Source organism: Gavialis gangeticus, unplaced genomic scaffold (genome assembly GCF_001723915.1).
Source record: "Gavialis gangeticus isolate Ggan-Ray unplaced genomic scaffold, GavGan_comp1, whole genome shotgun sequence".
Lineage (NCBI taxonomy): Eukaryota > Metazoa > Chordata > Crocodylia > Gavialidae > Gavialis > Gavialis gangeticus.
The window spans coordinates 125,398,155-125,416,029 of record NW_017729032.1 but is presented as its reverse complement, the minus strand read 5'-3'; the positions used below and the strand labels follow the sequence as shown (position 1 = coordinate 125,416,029).

The 17,875-nt window shown below is 40.1% G+C and overlaps 2 protein-coding genes across 5 annotated transcripts in view; one reads left to right on the top strand and one right to left on the bottom strand.

Moving 5' to 3' along the window:
• UBAC2 (UBA domain containing 2) overlaps positions 1–17,875 on the bottom strand; it is a 222,902-nt gene that overhangs the window by 99,076 nt on the left and 105,951 nt on the right. The gene's annotated exons all lie outside the window — the stretch shown is intronic.
• Positions 2,931–14,213, top strand: GPR183 (G protein-coupled receptor 183). Of its 4 annotated transcripts, XM_019524271.1 has the most exons (4): positions 2,931–3,030; positions 10,280–10,320; positions 10,927–12,074; positions 13,142–14,213. In XM_019524271.1, the coding sequence occupies exons 2-3, from the start codon at positions 10,304–10,306 to the stop codon at positions 12,050–12,052; spliced, it is 1,143 nt and encodes a 380-aa protein (XP_019379816.1). In that variant the 5' UTR covers positions 2,931–3,030; positions 10,280–10,303; the 3' UTR covers positions 12,053–12,074; positions 13,142–14,213. The 4 variants fall into 4 exon arrangements, with proteins under 4 accessions (XP_019379816.1, XP_019379817.1, XP_019379815.1 ...); XM_019524272.1 differs by having other exon boundaries at positions 10,280–10,314; positions 10,927–14,213; XM_019524270.1 differs by having other exon boundaries at positions 10,927–14,213.

The window sequence follows — 17,875 nt, the reverse complement described above, 5'->3', positions numbered from 1 at the left end:
CTATGTACATAAACAGTAGATGAGATATTGCAAGCATCATATGCTAGTAAAAGTATAAAGTGCATTTTTGTTCTTGTCTTACCTAAGAATAACACTCTAGAACATAAAAAGCACACACAGTTCTCCTGCTTCCCAGAAACCAAAACCTATACATTCAAAAAGAGAAGAAATCTGATTTGACAGACATTAGTTGCCACCTTTCAAATTGCTGACTCTGGAACTAGCAGTAGATCTCAGTGGTAAGTCTGGTATACAAAAAGAAACTAACCAATGAAAAATTATAAACAGTAGAAAGGAATAATCTTTTTTACATCCATTAACTCCAACAATTACCAAGCTGCCACACAATGCTAGTTTGGAGGCACTGGCTAACCTTTCTATGTAGCCCACGAGTAGCCCAACTTAATCATTACCAAAGATCAGAGAGGTAACTTTTTAAAAATGGTAAAAAAGCTAGACTGAAACAGGTACTTCTTTCTTTTGAAGTTAATGTCAGTCACTGATAAATAACTATATTCAGATTTTCTATCTAGAAGTTTCTAAGGAGGTACCAAGTATGTTTTGCAGAAAACACAGAACAGAGTTCCTGTATTACTCTGTATACGCACAAAGCACGCAGCTTGAGTAATTTCCCTTCCAACATTAGTTTCCTTCTAAATTTGTTTGCAGAAAAAGGTTCTGTTCTGCTCTGAAGATGAATAACTACTCAGTTTACAAATATGAATATGAACCTTGATAAATGTAGTGAATCCTCCCACAGTCCTCCTGAAATTGATGCTAGAAGAGAAACAGGTTGTCAGAGCCTGATCTAGGGAGATGCTGAAAGCCCAAAATCAACCACTTAACTCCATGGGGGCTCAGCCATGCATAAGCTAGGAACACATTAGCACACAATATCAATGTACTGTTAACAGCAAAGTGCTTCTAGTTTGGACAAATCTATAAAGCTTCACTTCATACCAATACAATAGGACCACCTCCATTTGCAAAACAAACTCAGTAAAACTGCAGTCTTGCTGGTATGACTGCATCTACAGTAGGGGCTCCTGATAACACAAGATAGACACATCTCCTTCCCAGACTCCATCACACACTTGACGGATAACAGCTAGCCAACAGAAGCCTGATTTGCAGGCATAACCCCAGCATCATTAAGAAGACATTCAGTATCTCAAAGGATTGGACACTTAGGTTATCAACATCCAAGCATACCTTCTTTGGTTTTAAAAATTAGGCCACTAAACCAGGTCACTTTAAATACACATCAGTTTGCAATGAAAATTCTGTAGAAGTTTCAGGGGAAAATCCCAAAGAACTCTTGATCACAGTCATAATAGAAAAACAACAGGATTTTCCACCTATCACTGCTCCCCATAGCCTTGTTATAGTTAAATAGTTTAACTAATATATTAACTATTCGAGGAACAGTCCCTATGTAGAAACAAAGTAACAACAGCTGGACTTAAAATTTTGGAATCTTGTTCTTCTTTTGCCCCTATAGTGTTATCATATTTCCAGTTTCAAAAAAAGAGGACACCTGTCCAGGGAGGGCGGAGAATAATATGATTGTGGGGAGGGGGCAGTGGTATGCCTGTGCCCTACCTGTGCCCTTGTCAGCAGCCCTGCTGCTGCCCCTCACTCCTGACTCACAGTACTCTACCCCCCAGACCATGCTGGTGCCCTCACTCCCACCCAGCAGCACTCCCCGCCACCCCGATGCTGACACCCCTCACTCCTGACCTGCAAATATAATGAGAAGGAATAGTCCCTAAAATAATTACAATACACAGGGCCCCTCCACACCTGCAGATATAGGTACAATGGGATTCTAATGTGTGATCCACACAATCACACATTAGATCCTATCATGTCTTATTGCCAGTGCAGCGGGAGCACGATCTGGGGCTCCAGTGGTGCATGGAGCCCCCTGCAACTGGGAGACTGCAATTGTGCTCCATGACTGCTTGGATCCAGAGTCCTGCTGTTGCGGACAGTAGGTACCAGCGCTACAGGGTGCTGCCAGGACCCAGCATTCACAGCTGTGGTACTTTGGGTCCCAGCAGCCATGGGGTGTTGCCAGGACCCAGAGTTCACAACTACTGGGTGCTGCCGGAGCTGAGAGTCTCCTCAGTTGCAGGACTCCCAGCCCTGGCTGGTCATGGTGCACCCCTGCAGCTGGAAGCCCAGTCAGCTGATGGGGCTCCCAGCCATAGAAACAGACCCTGTTACACATACAAATTAAAGGTGGATAGCAACAAGCTATGAAGTTAGTATACATTTTTAAGGTCTAACTTTATAGCCAGTTGGGCCTTTTTTTGGCATGACAGGTACTTTGCATGTGTAGCTGGTCTCAGTTAATTGTACGATTAACCAGTTAATTGACTAATACTTGTAATGTGGAGAGGGGGCCTTACTTCTCCAGATACTTTCTCTAAGTCGTGTTCACTCTGATAGCTTAGCTATGATAAGCATGAGCATGGACCACTGAGACTGCTATTTTGTGCCTAAATACTGAAAATCCACTGCACTATGTCACCGATTTGAGTAATCTGTAAACATTTTTTAATTATGCACTAAAAACTAAGCATATATACATTTTTGTTGTTACACATAATATAAGGATCTATTCATTCATTGAAGAAGTAAATGTTTAAAAAGTGTTTTTTCTTTCTGCAAATTTTGCCTGGTTAAAGATTAAACTAGACAAGTTTTGGTAAACTCCCTTCTGTGAAAGTCAGTGATACAGAACTTCTAGGTGGTTTTTGTTTCTAACTTGCTCCTTTGGAACATATGATTTTTAAATGAATCTAATATATGGGTGCTTTCACTTCCCATAAAAAGGTGGGTAACAAATGAACACCAGGGCACCTCAAAACGTCAAGCATATGGAAAATACCTCCCCCTCCCCCCCATAAAAGGACTTACTCAACGTAATCATTCTTCAAAACAATGTTCAAACGGGGAACTTTCACAGTTCAGCTACACTGCCAAATACCATACTGCTCAGAGGATCTAAAAACCCACTGATATGTAAGTAAAGAAAAATAACTTGCTCTTTTCATTGAATAACAATACAAGTTTCCAGGAAGTTCATATCTCCTAGTAATATACTGAATTTTTTGATGTAGGAAGGATATGTTCCTTTTGGGTGGAAAATACAAAGGTGAATTGAAAGAATTCTGTTTTATAGCAATACTTGACAAAAACAAGCAATAGTACCGGGGATCTGTTTGTTTTGATTTCAGGAGCAGATTCATCTTTTGGCTCTAATAAACAGGTTGAAGAAAAAAAAAATGTATAATGTTGCTTGCTGTAAAACAAAAAGTAATATTCACTACTCTATTAGATGGAGCAGTTTTTGTAAAAGGATTTAGTCTGAATATTAGCAATACAGAAGTAACTGGTATATAAGCCTTTTTTCAGCATATATTTAAGTATTCCAATATGCAAGTCATTAACTAAAGCCACTAGAGATATAACAGTATATGACAAGTCCATACAGCACAACTGTACAGTGGCAGCAAATGAGTAGCTTAGTATATCACATACATTTGTGAGCTATTAAATGATCTTTAGCTATTCTCATATTAAGTGTATTCATCCTTAAAAACAATGCAAAATGCCAAACTAGCAAAGTACATGAACATTTCTTTTTTGCCTTCGGACATGCATTTTCACTCTAAAGCTTTTCTTTTGGTAAAGTCATTTCTTCCTCTTGGCCCGCTAAATCTTTTTAGGTGGAATCTTCTAATGAAACTTTACAAGCTATTTGATCTTTCAAAAATTCTATTTAAACAGGCTGATAACTTTTAATACTTCAGTGGCAAAAAAGAAATACAGCTGTCCAGATTAAACGATTGATATTTTTCATTTAACTTAAAAAATAAAGATAACTTAAAAATCCTTGTGCACATGAATAGCAAAAGATTTAAGAGAAGAAGGTGAGCTTTGGCCAAAAAAACCCACCTAATCTTTCACTTCTTATTCCTTGTCCCTGGATCAGCTCCCTTTCAACCGAGAGATTAAGAACAATTATCTGAGAAACTTTAAACAGCCAAAATCTAATTCCTTTCTGACTGCAAACTGGCAGTTACATTTAGGGTTACAGTTAGGTAGTTTTTAACCACGCTGCACAAGGTCACATTACAAGAGTCAGGCAAATAGCCTGATTAAGAGAAGTGTGCTTCCAGAATTAGAGCGTAAATTGTTATATGAATTTTTGCTTATTTTTAGGAGTGTTATTTTAGATGATTCAGATTTTTTCCCGCAGCTATAGGACACTTTTTGGTCCTATATTTGTTTTACAAGCAGTAAATAAGTTACTGGGTTTTTGAGCACCAGCTTGGCTCTCTGCCTTAAATCATACCTACTCACTGTGATTGGTGTACTAGACAAGTCTCACTTCTCAAGGCACAAAACACATTCTAAAAGAGATTAGCTGATGGATACCATCTCTCCTATTCACCCAGATTACTTTCTTTATTTTCCACAATGACACACCTACCCTAGGAAAACTTGAGCAATCATTTCCATACACAAGTAATACTGCAAACATGTTTAACATATCTGAAAGTTGGTTGTCTTTCAAGCAGCTATGATTGAAAACTAAGCCATACATTACTATCCAACCAGACACTTCTCTATGGACAAAGACCCCCAAACCAGCAGACCTTATGGTATACAAATGATACATTGATAGTGTATTTGATACCCTTTATCCAGACATTTCCTGAAAGAAGCTACGGGATTTCTAAATGAGATACCATTCATGGTGTGCACTGTCCTTATGGCCCCTGCTCCCCACCAACTTTGGAACACTAATGAAGACTTTCTTGAGAGAGAATTCAAGGACTTTTTTGTGCTACCTTAGTGAATTTATGAACTAATGATTTGTGAGTTCCCACTGGAAACTAAAATTTAAATTTGTTTTCTTGCTGGAGTGCTTTTGGCCTATTACATATTTACTATCATTCATCACTGTGGGGTTGCAAATGAATGCTTGCCAGACAAATCTTAGGTATCTGTTTTAGACACCCCAAAACTAGACAACATTGGCATTGTATTTCTTAATAAGAAAGTAGAAAGGCAGATTCTGTATTATGCCCACATTATGCTTTGACAACATACTACACAACCAATTACAGCTTTGACAAATATTACACAACCAATTACTAGACACACAGTGCTCTTATTTAGTACATTACTTTAACTTACTAATCAAGCCATACTTCAGTTCCTCACCTCCTCCACATTTTTATATGTGCATTTAATTGCAATCAAATTTAACAAATGTTAAAAGGTACATATTTAAGGAGAAAATAATAAAAAATCATCAGGAGATTCATAATACAGAGTTCTATGGAAATAGCAATTCATCTGTTTTGCACATCCCAATTATTATTATGCTTTTAATATCATACATAAAATATTTAAATCAGTAATTGAAGATTCTACAGTACATATTTCCAAGAAAGCCAAATTCATCCCATGACTGCCCTAATTTTTCTGTTTTTAAAATTATTTTCATTCTGCAACACTCATATTTTCTTAATATGGTGTTTTTCATTTATTTTATAGGTTAATTTTAAGGAAAACTAGTAAAAAATAATCTACATAAATGTGCAGTCCTTAAATAAACAAGCACATGCCTTATAATTATGGTGCTTATGCTTTGTTTGTGTGTGCCCTTCTTCATCTGCACAAGTAATAAATATATACTTCTAAAAAGAGTATGTCTTAGCTGCCCTGATGTATTGTTTCTAACATCTGAATTAGTGCATCTATTAAAATAGTTGACAGAATGGAGGGTGGATGGGGACTATCCTTGAAACTCTACAGAACACTATATAGATCACTGTGAACCTGCTTCCTGTTCCCAGGCAAATCAGTCATCAGTCAAAGATTTCAAATTTCATGGGATCTACACATTCTATTTTAGGGCACAATGGTCAATAACCTTTAATTAATATTTAATTTAATATAATGCATTAAAAATACTCTATAGGTTTGCGGCAATAGGAAGAAGCATGTTCTAAGATAAGCCTGCCACACCCAATCTGTTTTGAAGCCACGTGCACTTTGAGCTGACACACATCCATCTTGCTCCCAATGAATTCAACTTCTACATTAACAAAATATTCAACTCTATTCACTTTGAATACAAACTTTTAAAAGGTTCATAACTTTGTAATGTATTGTTGTCACAGGCAAGATGCTCATATTCTTCAGTCAGGTCTAATTATACGGTTACATAGAAATTCAGACAGCAAAAATATCTGATAAAAGAAAAAGTGATTAGAAGTTAAAGGAAAAAATAAAACTGAACAGATGCCATTGCTATATAATTACTATGCTCCTATCTTCCACTGACTCTTATGTTCAAATTGTGCAAGATTCACAACTTCCCAAAATAATATATGGGTTGCCTAGACAGTTTCTTTAGGGTATAGATAGATAACTACAGGCTCATTGCAGGCATAATAGTTACATTGCAACAGCTGGTGAAAACACCAGTTACCCTCCCCTTTCAAATCAGGTAAAATGTTACATCTGTCCATGACTTGTCTGGTTAGTGGAAATAATAAAGAAAAAACCCTTTATATTAGTAAAGGTTAAAATTAACCCAAACCTGAAGCTACAACTCAAAATGTTTCTCTTGCAGCTGAGACCATCATTGTAAGAAAGTGATATATTATAACAATACTGAAATAACCTGGAGTGCCTAATCAAGCTCTTTAATGAAAAAGGTCCCTTAACAATTCTCAAATTGCTAATCAATTGAGGAATACCAGCAGAAAATGTTGTGCCCAACCCCTTTCCTTTTCCTCACACGTCATCTTTTCCTGATCCTCTTTTTCCTGTTACTCTTTTAAAACTGTTTATGTTTTTCAACTAAAAAAGGAGCCTATTGTTCATTGCTTTTCTGCTAAAGAAATGCCACATGTACAGTATTACAATGTATAAACAAAATTTCTATACAAAACAGGTAACATTGGTCTTCCTCCTTCCAGAGTACATACATTTAAAAATACATAGATGTATATTTTCATCTGATAATCTTTCTAATGTACGGAGTTTATATGTAGCTGTAGCTCAGAATATATACCATTATCTGCAGTCATCCATTCTATGACAACAGTAAAGGAAGGAATAAAAGGCAAACTCGGTTATCTAGATTAGTAGGGGAGATAAATCTTTGCATCTCTTATCTCTTCTACACAAGCCAGATATACTCAAACTAAGACTCAGCCATTACATACACTAATTAATCTTTTATATATTAATTGTTCCATTGCATTCAATGGGATACACTCTTTGCTCATGGCCCACACTGCCCCTTGCTGCCCCCCCTCCCCTGGGGAGAGTGTCATTGGCTGGATTCTACTGTTTCAGCCAAGCAGGGAGCAGAACACATCCCATCCACAATCCCTACATCGTGCAGTGGGAGACACAGGTTGACCCTGAACAGTCTGGGTCAGCCAATCCAGGGCTGCCCTGTACACTGTAGCCATCTGTCTCCAGGCAGAGTGGGGGAACCTGCAGAACATACTGAGATGCACAAATAGCAGCTCCCTGGTTGTGCTGTGTCAGCACTGAAAGGTCCCTGCTCTTCAAGGGCTCATCATCTGAATGTCTGTTCAGGTATCTCTGGGTAAGATTTTCTACCAGAAAAACAATCCTGGGAGCATTCTCCCAAATCATCTGAACACGTGTTACATGACAAATTATGCTAATCCAGCTAGAATTCAGTGATTAAATTATTATTATGATAGTGTATGTACTAGAACTGGGGTAGGCAATTATTTTGGCTAGAGGACCACTCAGGAAAAGTTTTGGTGAGCTGTTGTGGGCTGGGTCAAGTCTGCGCTGCCAACGTCCCATCATCCCGGCCTGACCCCCACACACCTGTCCTGCTTTAAGACACAGCTCCCCACCTTTGCAGAGCCCCATACCATTTGCCCCGCTGAGTGCACCCTGTCCACAAGCATCCCAGGCCAGTCTCCACTGAGACCCCACCTGCTGTGTCTGGTACCCCTGGCGGTGGGTGCAAGGCACATGGGCCAGGATGCCCAGGCAGAGGGACTAAGTCCAGCCACAGCAGTAACACTGGCAGCAGCAGCTGGAAGAAGCCACCACTGCCAAGAAGAGGAGTCCTGCCACCATGCCTCCCAGCCCCGCTGTGCACCCAGGGATAGTGGGACTGACTGCATACACCACATCCCAGGCTGCCCCCAAGCCTGGGCCATTTGGAGCCAAGGGATCCATCATGGGCCAGATAAAATCCCTTGGAAGGCTGGATCTGGCCTGTGGGCCATATTTTGCCCACCTCTGCACTAGAGGTTAATTAAATTGTGTCTCACTTGAAATAAATCTAAAATTGAGGGAGAAGATAAGCGTCTGAAATCTTCTGTGCATTAATGGAAGGTGACTGATATAAATTTAAAAACAACTAACTCAAAATGTTTTAGTAGCTTGTTCCCTTTTTCTTCCTATATCATTGTAATCCATTTTTCAAAGGCTAAAAATGTGTTTCAATGCTGTATAGCAAAAATGCCTAAAAGGAGATAGATAATACCAAACAAATTATTTACCATTGTATTAAAAAACAGCAGATGCCAGAAAAACCCTAGATGGTAATGTGGTCTTGATATCAGGTTAGCAGCCCGTATTTCACCCCTTAACTTCTCCAATACCTTAACAAGAAAATAACTTGAATTAAAACCAAAGTTGTTTGAGTTAACTCCTATTTCAACCCAAGCTAAGACGACACATGCCATGCAGACATGACCAAATAGCATCTATAATTCATCTCTGCTGGCAAAGAAGCCTTTGCTTGTGGAAAAAGAAACAAACTACAGCAAATCAACAGGGAACAGGGCTTTATATTCCACCTGCTCTGCAGTAACTACCTGCTCTTAACCCATGGTGAGTGAAAGCTAAATCAGGGCACTGGAGCCCTCAGCAAAGCAGGGTTAATCTACCAAGATTTAGATTCCACTTAGTGTAGGCTAACAATGGGTACATGGACAGTTACCACAGAGTAGCTGATGATCTGTGTAATCCTGCACACTGCAGACTAGCTATTCTTTGTCTGAACCCAAAGATTCCAAACTAGCTGAAACAGTCTCAGTTTCAAGCACAGACAGATCCTCATTGTGATAGTCAGTATTCTGAATAGCCTGAAGATTTTTGCAAATTCTGGGGGATATCAAACATATACATGAGAGACTACATGCATGCACAAATCATAGAAATTTAGGGTTGGAAAGGACCTCAGGAGGTCATCTAGTCCAACCCCCTGCTCAAAGCAGGACCAGCCCCAACTAAATCATCCCAGATAAGGCTTTGTCTAGCCTGGTCTTAAGAACTTGCAAGGATGGAGACTCCACAACTGCTCTGGGTAACCTGTTCCAGTGCTTTATTACCCTCCTAGTGAGAAAGTATTTCCTAATATCTAACCTAAACTTCCCTTGCTGCAACTTGGGACCATTGCTCCTTGTTCTGTCATCTGCCATCACTGAGAACAGCTCCATTCTTTCTGTAACCACCATTCAGGTAGTTGAAGGCCACTATTATGTCCCCTTTCAGTCTCCCCTTTTCCAGACTAAATAAACCCAGTTCCCTCAGCCTCTCCTAAATCCATGTACAATATGAAGTTTCACAGGCCACTTAAGCCAACTTTTTTGTACTGGCAATAACCTCAAAAGTGCTAACCACAATGCAACAGTGTAAAAATTGCTTTAAAAAAAGAAAAGTTGAATTGAGCTAAGATTATATTGCACTATGTAATCTCACCAAGTAATAACTAAATAGAAACATAATGCAAGTAGACACATTTTGAAGGGCAGCATTACCAAGAAAAGAGAGCAATTATTTTTTATGGTTGACTAGGAAGATAGGAGGAAGTAAACAACATTAAGAATAATCTGACTATCAGGAATGTTCTTGTGGAACAGGTCTGAGAGAGGTAGAGGCCTCACCACTTGGAATATTAACAGTTAGATTAAACAAGGCACTACCAAATGCACCACTGAGCATGCTCTACCTTTGCAAGGACAGAAGGTAGATGATGTTATAGATCTTTTCCATTTTGTAGGTCTTGTTATATTACTTTGATATCTACAAGCCCCCAAAGAACGGATTTTGTAGATTCTGTAGGTCTCAAGGGCTGCCATGTCAGTTGGCTCTTTTAACTAATTTTTAATACACATATTCAAATCTATGTAAATATACTGTGTTGCCATTCAGTCAAAACAAATATTTTTTACATATATTACAGGTGCATTCCAAGAGCCACTGAAAAATGGATAACATGCTAATGTAAGTATGCCTTGTAAATCAACTGTACTTGAACTGTTTTGAAAAGTGCTACTTCATATGAGTTTGAATTATTTCAGTTCAAACACAATAAGTTGAAAAGATTTATTTTCTAGAAATCAGGTTAAATTCTCACAAGGTCAATATAGGGCAGCTCAAATACTATTTAAGTCACAAATTTCATATAACTGCTAAATAGCCTTCACTTAAAAAAATACTTCCCTGACATTCACTGAAACAAATTCAAATACTGTATGTTTTATACTTGTTTAACTTCACATAATCATGTCTCATATAGATTCCCCTTCCCCCAGGTTGCTTTAAAAGTTCTGTAGCATCAACTTTTTCTAATCTTGTATAAACTGTACTCCTCCAACCAGTGAGTTTCTCAGTTTACTAAAATTCAGTTTAGTGAGAAACTATTTTCTTTTATCAAAGCAGAAGAACTGAACTTACCAAGAGACTTTAAAAAGTGTTTCATCATAAGCAAGTTTCATTTCATGTTTTAAAATATTTGCCTTTTGCAACAACAGTTGGTTGCTGCTATGGGGAAGATCCATATCTGTATTTATTAAAATATGTTTCCTTTTGTTTTGTTCTTATTGCTAGATCTACTGAATTTCCTGCAGAGACACCAGTTGTGATAATGGGCACTGCCATCTCAGCATGTACAAGTCTGCCGATAAATACCTCCACCTGCGACCTGTATGAACACAAAGATACAGCAAAGATCGTACTGCCTGTATTTTACAGTGTTATTTTAATGCTTGGAGTGGTTGGAAATGGACTTGCCCTCGCTGTCATTTTTAAAAACAGAAAAAAGATCAACTCTACCACATTATATTCAACAAATCTTGTCTTGTCGGACCTTCTTTTTACTACTTCTTTGCCTACAAGGATTGCATACTATGCACTAGGATTTGACTGGCCATTTGGAGAAACATTTTGTAGACTAACTGCTCTCATATTTTACATCAACACTTATGCAGGTGTTAATTTTATGACATGTTTAAGTATTGATAGGTTTTTTGCTGTAGTCCACCCATTCCGGTACCAAAAGCTCAGAAGAGTTCAGCATGCCAAGGGCATTTGTATATTTGTCTGGTTCCTTGTATTGAGTCAAACATTTCCATTACTCCTACAGTCCATGTCAAATAAGGAACAAGAAAGGATTACATGCATGGAATATCCAAACTTTGAAAAAATCCCAAATCTACCACTGATACTTCTTGCTGCCTGTTTAATAGGGTACCTCGTTCCCCTTGGAATCATACTATTTTGTTATTCTCAAATTAGCTACAAACTTGTTCAAACTGCAAAAGCAAATCCATTAAGTGAAAAATCGGGGATAAACAAAAAAGCCATCAATACAATCATTTTTGTAATTGTTGTGTTTATCATCTGTTTTACCCCTTATCATGTTGCAATTATACAACACATGATTAAGAAGCTTTACAATCAAGACAAAACACCATGCAGTGATCAACAAGTTTTCCAGAAGTCTCTTCATTATACTGTGTTTCTTATGAATTTTAACTGCTGCTTGGATCCTTTCATTTATTTCTTTGCATGTAAAGGATATAAGAGGAGAATAATGAAAATACTGAGACGCCAAGTTAGTGTATCAGTTTCAAGCGCTGTGAGGTCACCTCATGAAGAAAGCTCACGTGACGTGGGAGAAACACAAATGATAGTACTGCCAAAATCTTCAAATGGAAAGTTATTGGAGAAATAAAGTGTTATTGCCTTGCAAAAATGTAAGTTCAAAAACACTGGACCCATATAAAATATTATTTCCTTCCCATACAACAAATTAAGTGGGATTCTCTTTCCCACCATCTCTGAAATCCAGGATGTTGTTTAAACACAAAAATGACCACCATCTGACAGTGAGAAAATTCTAAATTAGTAGGTTCCTAATTTTATCAATTTGACTAACTTTCATCTATTTTTCTGGGAAGTTTCCATCAGAGCACCTATGCAGTTTCCAGCCTGAACATATGCATTCTTGAATTTTAATTACCAGGCAAAGACCCAATTCACTTGTTTTTCTAAGAAAAGAAACTAAAAAAAAAAACAAGTAGCTCACAAGTAGCTCATAATGACTAAAACAGAACATCTGAAAATGAGCAGACAACTAACGGATCTCCAATGTTAGCATTCTTGAGTAATAAAGTATGTCACATCTTTTCCCCTTGAGCTTTCATGCACACCACATAAGCAAAGAAACTAAATGTGCAAGGATTTTATAAAATATTTACAGTTTCATGAAATATTTGAAATAGTCCGTGGTACTATTTTAGAATCTTTTGGACCTGGAACTAGATTGCTCATATCTAAATTTAACACAGATAACTTTGTGAAAATATAAGTGGGAAAAAGCTAAGATTTTGTCTCTGAAAAACTGAGATGTAAACATATTTAAGTAATAAGCATCATTTTCTTTGCCTAACCAGATATTTATGGCCCTATTATTATAGCATCTGAGCACCTACCAGATACTAATCAATTTATCCTTCCTTTGAGGAAGGAAGTATTCTCTTTCTTTTACAAACAGGAAATGTTTATTTCTGGATTCTGTTGTAAAGAGACCTGTATTCTAAGGGTTCATCAGATACAAAAATACATTTCAGCCAACGTAGACATTTGTTTACAGATGTAAGCATAAATTGAAACTAGCAACCGGTAAAAAATGAATGGTTTAAATTACAGGAATTGTGGTAAAGGATCATTTATGTTTCTGCAGTCACAGGTTCATGTAACAAACTGAAAGATTCTAGAAATGGGACTAATTTTTTTTTTAATTGGCAATTTTCACAGGAAGATATGACCACACTTCCTTGAACACTGTTTACCTAGAAGATTGGTGAATGAGGACAGGAAGGCAGATGGATGTAAACTCTTGATATTGTGGCTGCCCAGAGCATCCCCCTGGGATCCACTTGGACATCACTCAGCCTTCATTACTGCAACCCTGAAAGTTGCCCTCACAAGACCCGGCCAGGGACCCAGATGACGGCACTACCCCCCACTGGAACTAGCTAACACCTGAACAGCATCCGGGATGTGAATCTTAGGTTCCTGCCATTGTCCCCTTCCTAATTTGTCATTTTCCTTCCCTAGCTTGTTTCTGTGTCTCAATTAACTTTACAACACTGCTGTGAGCTTCTAACAAGAAAAGTAAGTGGAACAAAATGCCGTAAAAAGTCCAGTGCAAGTAAAAGGACAATATGCTTCAGTGACATTAAGATGGAGCATTTTGCCTATATTTCTCTCACTTTTTTGTGTTACCCCTGTTTTCCCTTAAAGAATCAAGGATCACATTTGAACAGCAACAGCGGTAGAAGCTTATGACCCACTAAATTAGCTTTTTCTCCCATTGATACCACCTTTATACTACTGGAAAGAATTTAAAGTTTCCCAGCTATAAGAGACACTATACAGTTAGAAGGATATCAAATTAAAAAAATATATATTTAAAATATTAACCAAGGATTTCATTTTAAGTTGTAAATATTGTAAAGGCTTTGTCTTTTTCCATCTTTCTAATAAAAGTTCAAAATATATTTATACTAATTGTTACAAGAGTAATCAAGCAATAATTTGACACAAAACACTTTTGTCTGAGGTTATAATCATAAATACTGGTTGTGTGAACATTTCCTCAACACATAGTTGTTCTATTACATTCGTTTCTATGTTTCTGTTTACAGTATCACTTTGGTCTAATTTTAGATGATAAAGCTCTGAGAGCAAAAAAACGTTTAATATTTACCTGTAAAATACAATGCATGTGAACATTATAGCACTATGAGCAGATAATTTAAGTCTAAATATATATATTTGCAAACGAAACAAAGCTAAACATCACTATTAAAATATTAACTCCTCCATTATGCTCTCACTTATGTCGCTCTTATTTTTAATCTAGGATTACTGCTGTAGTTTTCTTTTAAACTAACAATTAACTTTATGTCAGAATGCCAGTTTTACCCAAGTAAACACTTACAGCAGGGGTGCCGAACTCAAATCAGCTGGAGGGCTGCATCCCTTCATTTTCTGGTGCCTATGGGCTGTATCTAGGCTCTTGTACTGGCCACCCTAGCAGCTCCACAGATGGAAGCTTAGATACCAGTAGAGGGGCTTTCCATGAGGGCAACCAGCCCACCAACCCTGAAAAGACCGAATCAGAGATTCGCCAGGGACACCATGTCTGTGCAACAGTGGCCCTGCAGGGACCCCATATGGTGTGTATGACCTGCAGGGACACAAAGCATGACCCTATGCCACCATGGCCAGAGCCAGCACCCTGGGGATCTGGCTTCAGTGGCTGGTCTTCCCACAGCAGCAGCCCATCCCACAATAAGAGCTAGGGGTCTGGCCGCCCCAGCAGCACTATGAGTTAAGTCCAGCCACAGCAGCTAGAACCCCAGCTCTGGCCACAGTAGCTGGGCTTCCTGGTGACAGCTGGGGTGCTGGCAACCTGAGAAACACAGAACAGAAACTCTGCCACTGTGGCCAGAGCTGGGGCTCTGGTTAAAGTGGTAGGGCTCCTGGCAGCTGCCACTACCCCAGCTTTTGCTGGGGGATAGGCAGCCCCAGAAGCACGGTGGTCAGAGGCTCCACCACTGCAGCCAGAGCTCACCACGGCTGTAACCAGACCCCAGGCCTTTGCAGGGGCACAGAAAACTCTACTGATACCAGAGACAAAAAGCCCTCCACTGTGACCAGAGCTGGGGCTCTGTCCATGTCAGAAGAGTTGCTGATCATGGCGTTGTTCTCCCCAGGGTGCTGGCTGCCACCGTGCAAAATGCCACCACTGCGACCAGAGGCTGGGCAAAAGTTCACTGGCTAGATGACCCAGGTCCACAGACTGGATCCAGCCCATGGGCTGTATACTGGACACTTCTGCCTTACAGCATTTTTCTAGTTAGGTACTGATTGTTTTAAAGATTTTTTTCCTAATACTTTTCCTCAAAGGTTTAATGAAACATTTTTCCTTAAAATAAAATCATGGAGAACTAAACATCCACTTAAAGCTACATTTCCTGATAGCATCTTCCACAACAACTGATTGCTTTAGGCTACTTACAGACATAGCCGCCCCCCACAAAAAATGGCACTTTACTTTAAACCCCATGGACCCCTGCACCAAGCCCAGCACTTGCCTGAAGAGGTATCATATCAGTTCGACCCAGCTCCCCAATGTCTTTATCGATCAAGAGTTTTAGCGGGGCTTTTTTGGCGCTTTTATCTAATAGCTGATTGAATCAGCTTTAGACGAAAGCACCAAAAAGACCTGCTCAAGTGCCTGATCTATTTAGACACTGGGGAGCTGGACTGAACTAATGCACTGCTTCTTCTGGGAAAGCATTTTTTTCCACGTCTGTCAGCAGCCTTGGTGATTCTGTTCATAAAACTGCAATGACTCATGTTAAAGTGATTATAATTAGTTCTAACATACCCTAAATTGAGGGAAATACAAATACCAAACATGTAGCTATTGCAGTAAAATTAGACCATAATGGAGTCTCAGAACAAGATAGAAAAATCATCACATGATTTCTGTTCATTCAGGTTCTTATCACTATAATACTGAGCACATGCCAAAATAAACTAAAAGCAAGAATGAAGTCAATAGCTGTACTAGATTTTTTCACCTTTCTGAGAGCTTGCTAGAATTATTCTTGATGTTTGCACATGTGTGAAACTTGCAACCATCCGCTTTCTTTTCCCCTCAGTTGCTGCTGACGTAAGGCAAGCTAAAGGAGGCTCCTGTACTTAAAGCAGTGAGCTCTGTGGACATCCTTATCTCTTCCAGAAGGCAAAAGTCTTGGCACACATATCACGAAAAGTATATTCTCCACTCACAAGCCAGTCTCATTGGTGATTTCATCTTTCCTCAGGAACGCAACTCAAAGGAAATTACAGCATCTTAGCCAGACATGCTTTTAGATAGCTAAGTTCAATATACAGAATGCTTTAAGATTTCAAGATAATACTTGTCAACCATCAGCATGGAAGCGAAGTACCACAGCAGAAAACCAGGCAGATTTGGACTAGCAGATGCTGTTGCTGAGGAGCTGGGTTGCCATATTTTATATAGGAAGGAGCTTTAATGTTAGCACACTCATTTCTACATAGGGCAAGTTTTAGTAATCCAATCTGGAAGTTACAGAGACATAAAGCTACTGTCACTGCTACATTCTTTGTCAGTGACAGTATGGGGTACAGAGTTCCTGCCAGCTGCAGAGAGAAGATCGCATCTGTGGTACACATAGCAAAGTGCGTGTTCAGAAAAAGTTAGGAAAATTCTCAGACCATGAAGAAATTTGGTAATCTGAGACACTACTTTCTAGCTTTTCAAAATATTCCCCATTTCCAATAAAGCAATCTTCACCATGGCTTGATTTAAATTCAGCCAACCACCTCCGCCATCCACACGCTAATAGTAGCAAAGTACAAGGACAGTTATTGGAAGGGAGATATCAAGCAGAGCATCACATGCATATTGGTAACATCTGGGAATATTGTCTTATGATCGCCCTAATGGCTTTGCTATCAGCAAAGAACAAAATAAACATTAGTTAGAGAATGGTGAGAGAGCTCTTAAAAGACAAGTTGCCCATTATTATTTGTAATACAGCTAGAAAGGAAGGATGTCAGCCAGTTAGTGTTTCCTTGTTAAATCTTTCTGGGTGCATCCAGACGAGCACACACATACCTCTTGCCCTGCCTCAAACCCCTTTGAGGCAGGGCAAGAAGCACATGCCGGAATGAAAAAAATGAAAATTAGATCCCTGGATATCCAGGGGTCTAAAACAAAAAACAAAAACAAAAAAAAGCAGGGCAGGCCACAGCCCCAGAGCGCGCCCTGAGGCAACAGGAGGCTGGGTCCTCCAGGGAGATGCTCTGGATGCCAGAGTGTCTCCATGGTTGGCCCCTCGCCCTCGGCCCCTCGCCTTGCCAGGGCTCCAGTGCCAGTGAGTAAGGGGCTGGGGGGGCTGGAGGAGGGGGAGGGGACCATGGGGGGACCCCCGCCAGCCCTGCCTGCTCCCCCAGCCCCCCTGATCCCTGCCCTGCCTGACCCCTCACCCTGCCAGCCGCCCCGATCCCTGCCCAACCCCTCCCCCTGCTAGCCCCCCAGACCTCCCCGATCCCTGTCCAGCCGGGTCCTGCCACCAAGGGCCCAGCCTGGCTGGGCAGCAGAGGGACCCCAGGACCGGCAAGACCCAGCTGGGCCCGGGTCCCCACGCGGTGCGCAGGATCCTGCCACCAAGGGCCTAGCCCAGCTGGGTGGCAGAGGGATCCCAGGGCCAGCAGGACCCAGCTGGGCTTGGCACGCAGTCCCCGCATGCCGCACCAGGTCCTGCCACCAAGGGCCCAGCCTGGCAGCAGAGGCCCCAGGACCCGGCTGGACCTGGTGCACAGTCCCCGCGTGCCACGCCAGGTCTTGCCACCATGGCTCAGAGTGCCCCACACCCGATGCTGCTGCTAAAAGTAAGTTATGGGCCCTGGGTGGGAGGGCTGGGGCCCTCCAGGGGGAGATGGGACCCTG